Source organism: Lactuca serriola, chromosome 4 (assembly GCF_051521515.1).
Source record: "Lactuca serriola cultivar US96UC23 chromosome 4, Lser_US96UC23_V15, whole genome shotgun sequence".
In the NCBI taxonomy this organism is placed as follows: Eukaryota; Viridiplantae; Streptophyta; class Magnoliopsida; order Asterales; family Asteraceae; genus Lactuca; species Lactuca serriola.
Window position 1 is genome coordinate 43846385 of NC_136411.1, and position 7424 is coordinate 43853808.

Genomic DNA, 7424 nt, shown 5'->3' on the forward strand with positions numbered 1-7424 from the left:
AAGTACTTGTAAAATGACAATAAAAATAAAATGGGGGGTTTTGGTGTTTTGAAATACTTGAAACAAACTAGAATCAACTATGATTTAAATAGACAAATGCAACAAAAATAAGAGTTTGATGTAAAATCAATAAGGGAGAGATGGTTGACTTAAAGTTTCCTCACTTTGACTTTTGATGAACATATCATTAGAATCCAATGGTGCAATACTTTGATTTAAATCCTTAATTTGGCTATAGTAATCCAAGGAGCTTGAGATTACCTAGAATTTTCTTAATTGTTGAAATGGCTAGAGAAGCTCATAACAATTTCCTTAGTCAAAGTCACTAATTCCAAATAGCATGTAATTAGTGAAAGTCAACTAGCATTAAGAACCAAAAAGTCACCAAATCCAAGAGGGGTCAAATGCTTTCACCACCATGTTGGAGGAAATGTTTTTATGATTGTGTGAAGCAAAAACAACACAAAAATCATTTGTTGCTTGCTAATTTGAAGATCCTTTACTTAATCAAGAAATTAGCCAACTAATCACCACAAACATATTTAAACTCATGAACTAAAACATACAAGTAGTGATAAGATGTTAAAACACAAAACATTCCCATAAAGATTTAAGAACATGTTCATGGATTCTTCAACATTCAACAAAAGTTTAAAGGATTAACCAAAAGTCAACCAAGATTAGTTTAGCCAAGCATGGCTAAACCCAAAGAAACAAAGTTAGAGAAAATTGTACCAAACATTAAGCAAGAATCAAGAGGTAAAAATATGATGTTCTTCAAGGGTTCTTGGCCTTCAAAAATCTCCAAAACTCCAGAGAGAATCTTCAAAAATCGGATGTCCAAGAGTCTCCAAAAGATGGGCACCAACCTTCCTCAAATAGCTCAAAAGAAGGATTCCCGAAATTGCCCCTGCAGGGCCTTGCGCGACCCGCGTGCTGCTGCGCGGGTGGGTTGCGCGGGTGGTACCTGACATGGGCTCCTTTGAGATTTTGGGCCTCTAAAGCATATCCCACTAGCCCAGATCGAATCCAATCACCTCCTAGCCCATTTTCTTCAAGTTTTTCTTCATTTAAAGCCCAATTTGACCTCTCTAAATCCTCCAAAGCTCGTGAACTCGCCCGATTAATAATTTTCATACGCTTGAATGTTCCCCGACATCTTTCAAATTTAAAGCTCAATTCTTCCAAGCCTTCAAGCAATTGACAAGTCCACCCCATGAATCACTTCATAGCCATCAAGCATGAAATCTCCAATTCCCTTCAAGCCCAATCGCCTCGCAAGAGTGCCGCCCCGCTAGTTTCCAAGAAAATCTGCAATAATGCTCAAGAAACTAGAAAGTACCCCGAAATGGTCATAAACATAACAAAAGGGAAAATATGCATGAAAGTTAACTAAAATGCGAATGAAATGTTCTAAAATAAACTATAAAAATAAGTAAATAAAATGAAGCTATCAGATAAGTCTAGTAACTATAATGTAAGCATATACCGATTAGCAATCGTAGCTCTCAATGACGCTGTCGAACTCTGATCTTATCAGCAACCTGTCCTTTAGATAAGGGATCGTATAGTCCTCTGTTCTAGATATCGTGCGGACAATCACATGGAACATAGTCATACTTATAGTCCAGCGGTACGTTTCTCGATCTCAGATTCATTTAACATAGAACTTAATTGAACACATCAATTCAGTCCTGACCGGGCCTGACACATAATTCAAATCAAATCATCGAGGGGCCCTGATATCGCTTTTACCCTCTTAGGATAAAAGGAACAGATAAACTTCGACTTATATGCATTTATTATTCACTAATCAAATCATACACAACAATGCGTTTTATGACATCAAGTTACTGATGCGTTTTTCGCATTATCAATGCACAACCAATTAGCAAACAATAAACCATATATCTAGTTTTTAAGACCATATGATGTTATCATCTTGTGATCACTCGTGATAAATTCCATGAAGTGATTCCAACAAGCTGAATCAAAGTAGGGGAGAATCATCCGAGGATTTAGAGATAGGAGTAGTTTTGAAACTGGGATAATTTTTGCATCTTTTTCAGAAAGGGAGACAGCCCAGGCAACTGTATGATTTGAAGATAGTGTTAGAGTGTTGTAAGTCTGCGGGTGTAGCCGTAGCATTCACTAGCAGTCAGATAGTGTTAGAGTGTTGTAAGTCTGCGGGTGTAGTTGTAGCATTCACTAGCAGTTAGATAGTGTTAAAGTGTTGTAAGTCTGTGAGTGTAGCCGTAACATTCACTAGCAGTCAGATAGTGTTAGAGTGTTGTAAGTCTGCGGGTGTAGCCATAGCATTCACTAGCAGTCAGATAGTATTAGAGTGTTGTAAGTCTACGAGTGTAGCCGTATCATTCACTAGGTTAGTAGACAGCGTGAGTCCGTGGTTAGGACGCGGGAAGGTCAGTAGAACCCACCATTTCGGGTGTAGCAGTGAGGAGATGGAAATCCACGGATTGGATTTCAGAATTTACCCTGTAGGGTTAGATCTGGTTAAGCCAGAGATGAGACTATAGAAGCGCCACTACAGCTATGAGAGCAAGGAAGCAGTGGACGGCTTAAGGTCATTTATGACATAAGGCTACAACTGGTCATATAGCAGTCACATTTAGCCGTGGGTTGGTAACATCAAGATTCGACCCACGGACCCGATCAGTTAGATCAGGAGGTTGTTAGAGTCTTAGTGATATGATAACTAGTGGCAACTAGTTCCAGAGAAGGATTTTATTCAGAATTTGTGTGAGGCGACTAAATAGGGAGTCCTTTGGCTCTGCAGCCAGGCTGGAACCCGATATTTCAGATGATTGACGAATGAATTAAGACCAGGAAGGTCTTGATTGATGTTGGAAAGCAGCCATGTAGCAGCATGGTGGTTCAGACAGTTCAATGTTCAGGCAGTTTAGTGTTCGGGCAGTTCAGTATTTCAGGCAGTCAGTGTTTCAGGCAGTTTTAGTCCTCCAGCGGTAATCGTATTTGAGGATCTCATGTATGGTAAGCGTAACAAATTGCTGAGTAATGCTAAGTCACCCCCCCCGGCGGGGTTCATCTATAATGATTTAGTATGAGTGGTCTGTCAGGGATTCAGACCATCTCGAGACAACAAATTTCAGACGGAGTAGATGTGATCTTGTTGCAAGGAATTCGTTAATCTGCAGAATTAAGGGCCTTGCAAAGTATGGCCAATTGAGTAAATTGATTTCTCAGGATTGTTGGGGGAAAATTAGAGTGAACTTAAGGATTGTTATCTGCGATGATTAGTTTTAGTCTGAATGACCGGGTGGAAGGTCAATGGAAGTGGCCAGCGGGAGTTAGATTCTTCTGGCAGCAGTGTTGAAAGCAGATTACAGAACAATTCGACGTAGCGGACTTTGAGGACGGAGTCTAGTTTAGGTGGGGGAGAGTTGTAACACCCAGAATCCGAAAAACCAAGAAAGGAAAGAAAATCCCTTAGTCAAAGAAGTCAACTCGTCGAGTTCAAGGAGGAACTCGGCGAGTCGGAGCGTGACCCGTGTCGCGGATTAAGTGACCGACTCGGCGAGTCTGGTCTGGGTTGAGAAACCCTAATTTCAGGACTTGGCACCCTATTTAATCATCTCATTCTCATTTCTAGGGTTTCATTTATAGCCTCCATTATCCAAAGATGAAACCCTAGCCACCCAACTTCGTTCTTGAGCTTGTGTGAGAAGATTAAGGTTCTTGGTGTGCATCTTTAAGATTGCGGAAGAAAGGGAGCAAGGAAAGGAGTATATATCCAGAGTTTGGGTGACATTCCAGATCATTTGAAGGTATAAAGCTTATACCTTGGCTGTTAATCATCTAGATCTCTTTTCTAGCTTATCTTTTATTACATTTGGACCATTTCCAAGTGGAATCCGGGTGATAAGCCTTGGAGGATGGATTGGACATTAGATCTGGACACTTTTGAGCTCTAGAAGCTCAGAGTTGTTGGCTTTATCTAGCTAAGGCTCCATGTCTTGACCTTGAACTTCTTATTTGCTTGGATTTGGTGTTCTAGCCTCATGACCCCTTGCATGCACGTAAAGTTAGCAACTTTACGTGCAATTCTAGCATAAAGGAGTCCAGATCTATGAGTTGGAAGTGTGGTATAGACTGAAATCGACAGATTAGAGTTGTCACTTGGAGGACTCGGCGAGTCGGGTCGCAAACCCAAACCCTTCTTTTATGAGTCAGATCAGTGAGTGGGGTTAGAGAAGGACTCAACCAGTCTGTGTCCGTGTTGGATATGAAGATCATGGTACTCGGCGAGCTCGAGGAGGAACTCGGCGAGTCCAAGGCAATCTCCTCAGCTGATGAAGATGGACTCGGCGAGTTGTAGAGCAACTCGGTGAGTCGGTTGAAGATAGTCCCGAAGTGTAAGATGAAGGAGAAATTGTCGAGTTCTCGCTAGACTCGACGAGGGGAGTCGGGGATTGTTTGGGATTGGAGGAGCATGGACTCGACGAGTTGGTAGAACAACTCGACAAGTCGAGTCAGCTGGAAGGTTGACTTTGACCAGGACCTTGACCAGAGTTGACTTAGTTGACCTCGGGAGGACAGTTTAGGCTAAGTGTTATTATTGGTATTGGTAGCTCAGGGAGCTAGAGGAGCAACATTTTGGAGAGTTGTCGGTTAGCAGGCAGAGGGTTATCGTCCGAGTCAGCAGTTCAGGTGAGTTTATCTCTAGTAGGAACGGGTTTACGGCCACAATGCCGACCCGTTTAAATAGCAATATTTTCAGATTTCGGTCCGATGCAGTAGTTCAGTATGCTTGATGTCTTTGTGATTCAGGCATGTTTGTGTGTTAGTTAGTTCGGACCTCAGTCCGATGCAATATGCAGTATATGTGCTTATGTTATATGTTATGATCATGTTATGCTATGTTCAGTTAGTACAGACTTCGGTCCGATGCAGGGGACAAGACCCTAGTTAGTCCAGATTTTGGTCTGATGCATGGGGCAAGGCCCTAGTTAGTCCGGGTTTCGGTCCGATGCAGTGAGCAAGGCCCAATATGTGCTTTATATGTTATTGTATGGTATGTGGTAGTTTGGGGAAGCTCACTAAGCTTCGTGCTTACAGTTTTCAATTTTGGTTTCAGGTACTCAGTTTTCAAAAGAGAAGCTCGGGAAGATTGCAGTGCACACACCATTTGTCCAGCTTGGGATGTTTATACTTTGAAATACTTGACAGTTGTTATAATATTTTGAGACACATTGCTTATGATTTTTATATGAGGTTTATCGACTAAGGTTTTTATTATTAAATTAAACGAAATTTCCAGATTGTGTTTTTGGGATGTTTCAAAAAGGGCCCCAAATCAACATCACTCGTGTGATGCCACTAAACTTCACAATTTTGGCAATAACATTGACTCTAGCGCTGCCCGACATTAGTCCGAAAATATAAGGTTCTAATGTTATGTAAAGTTTATTGTCATTGTAAATGTATAAAGTTTTAATCCGGAACATTTCATCCTACAATAGTTTTGGAGCCTAATATCATGTATACAAAATTTTCAAATATTAACAATTAATGATTATGATTTATGATAAATTCCAAATTTCATATCAAAATAATTAAAGAATAGGTTGGAAAAAGAAATCTAAACACCTAATGAGCCTAAATGAGGCATGGCTTATGCCTTATTGGCATTGGCAAGCCGAAGGAAGCCTTGGGCTCACCCTTGGGTTGAGTTTTGCCTCCTACTAAGCCCAACCTGCCCAGGCGAAAGGGAGATACAAATTTTCTGTTCACTCTTCATCGGTAATTGCAGATCAACTGAGTTCTAGAGAGAGAAACAGAATTCTAGAGAAAGATGGTGGAAGAAATAATGAAATCGGAGGAGCAGAAGTTGATCGATGTCAACAAGCACAGAGGTGTTCGATCAGACGGAGAAGAAGATGAACAACTGGAAGAGGGAGAGATTGTCGGTGGCGACGCCGATACCCTATCGTCTTCCTCTTCTTCCAGGCCTGGTACGGCCATAGCTCAGCATCCGCTCGAGCATTCTTGGACTTTCTGGTTTGATACTCCCTCTGCTAAGTCCAAGCAAGTCGCTTGGGGTAGTTCCATGCGCCCTATCTACACTTTCTCCTCCGTTGAAGAGTTCTGGAGGTATCATTCTATATCTCCTTGACGTTTCTTGACACGATTAATTACGTTATCTCTAATATATCACGAATAAAATTTAAAACGGAAACTGCAACCAATTTCTGAAAGAGTTTTTGAACTAGGGTTTTAACTTCATCTCTTCGACTCTTAGCGTGTTTCATTTCATGCGCTCTTTTCGATTGCAATGTTTATAATAACAATAATATAAATAATAATCCCTTTTTAATGTTTCAAGAAAGTTTGAAATATGAAAAGAATCAGTAAGACATGATTCTTGATTTAGGGTTTCACGAACAAACTTTGTGCTCATCTGTATAATTCCTATGGATGCTATGAACCATACGATTCAAATGGTCATTTGATTCTATACATTCTGTTTAATGATATCTTTGAATGTTGATCTAAATGCAGTCTTTACAACAACATACATCGACCAAGCAAGTTGGCTCAAGGAGCTGATTTCTATTGTTTCAAGAATAAAATTGAGCCTAAGTGGGAAGACCCTGTTTGTGCTAATGGTGGAAAGTGGACTATGACCTTTACCAAAGCAAAATCCGACACCTGTTGGCTGTATACGGTATTTCCCCATTGCTCTTTCTTCTTTCATCATCCATGAGTTTGACCAATTCATACTCTGTTTGACCTCTTTCTTGATGTGAAATAGTTGCTAGCAATGATTGGAGAACAGTTTGATCATGGAGATGATATATGTGGAGCAGTTGTAAATGTTAGAGCAAGGCAAGAAAAAATAGCTTTGTGGACCAAAAATGCTGCGAATGAGAGTGCTCAGGTATATTATTTTTAGACTATAATCTTGTCTCTGTGTTATTCTTGTGATGGGAGTATCTGAATGTAAGATATATTGGGGTTGTTTGCAGCTAAGCATTGGGAAACAATGGAAGGAGTTTATTGATTACAATGATACCATAGGCTTTATATTTCATGTAAGTGATATAGTTCTCATTTTCTGATCTTAATATTTGGGGATTTTTTTTTGAGTTATGTTTTGTGTTTATTTTGCAGGAAGACGCGAAGACTCTTGATAGAAGTGCTAAAAACAAATACACAGTATGAGGTGTGGTTATGTTTGCTTAGTGCCTAATATGGAATGAATATCTTTTGTATTGATGAATCTTGACTATTTTCATTCCCGATTTATGCTACAATTCTGCAAGGAGTTTATTCTATCCTACTGTTAGTTTTTTTTGGGTGTTATGATATTAAAAGAAAAGATTTGTAGTGATGAGGAGTTTGAACATTTGGGAATTGAAATGAGTAACAAAAACTTGTAGCAA

General features: G+C 40.0%; 1 protein-coding gene across 1 annotated transcript; it reads left to right on the forward strand.

Annotated features, from left to right (window-relative positions):
• The first annotated feature begins 5752 nt into the window (after nt 1-5752).
• LOC145101429 (eukaryotic translation initiation factor 4E-1) lies at nt 5753-7424 on the forward strand. Its single transcript, XM_079038623.1, has 5 exons — nt 5753-6132; nt 6541-6706; nt 6794-6919; nt 7008-7073; nt 7153-7424. The coding sequence occupies exons 1-5, from the start codon at nt 5834-5836 to the stop codon at nt 7201-7203; spliced, it is 708 nt and encodes a 235-aa protein (XP_078894749.1). The 5' UTR covers nt 5753-5833; the 3' UTR covers nt 7204-7424.

Coding starts and splice junctions, on each gene's coding strand:
- LOC145101429 (XM_079038623.1), top strand. CDS start 5,834: ATGGTGGAAGAAATAATGAAATCGGAGGAGCAGAAGTTGATCGATGTC. Junction 6,133..6,540: donor TCCGTTGAAGAGTTCTGGAG/GTATCATTCTAT, acceptor ATCTAAATGCAG/TCTTTACAACAACATACATC. Junction 7,074..7,152: donor CCATAGGCTTTATATTTCAT/GTAAGTGATATA, acceptor TTTATTTTGCAG/GAAGACGCGAAGACTCTTGA.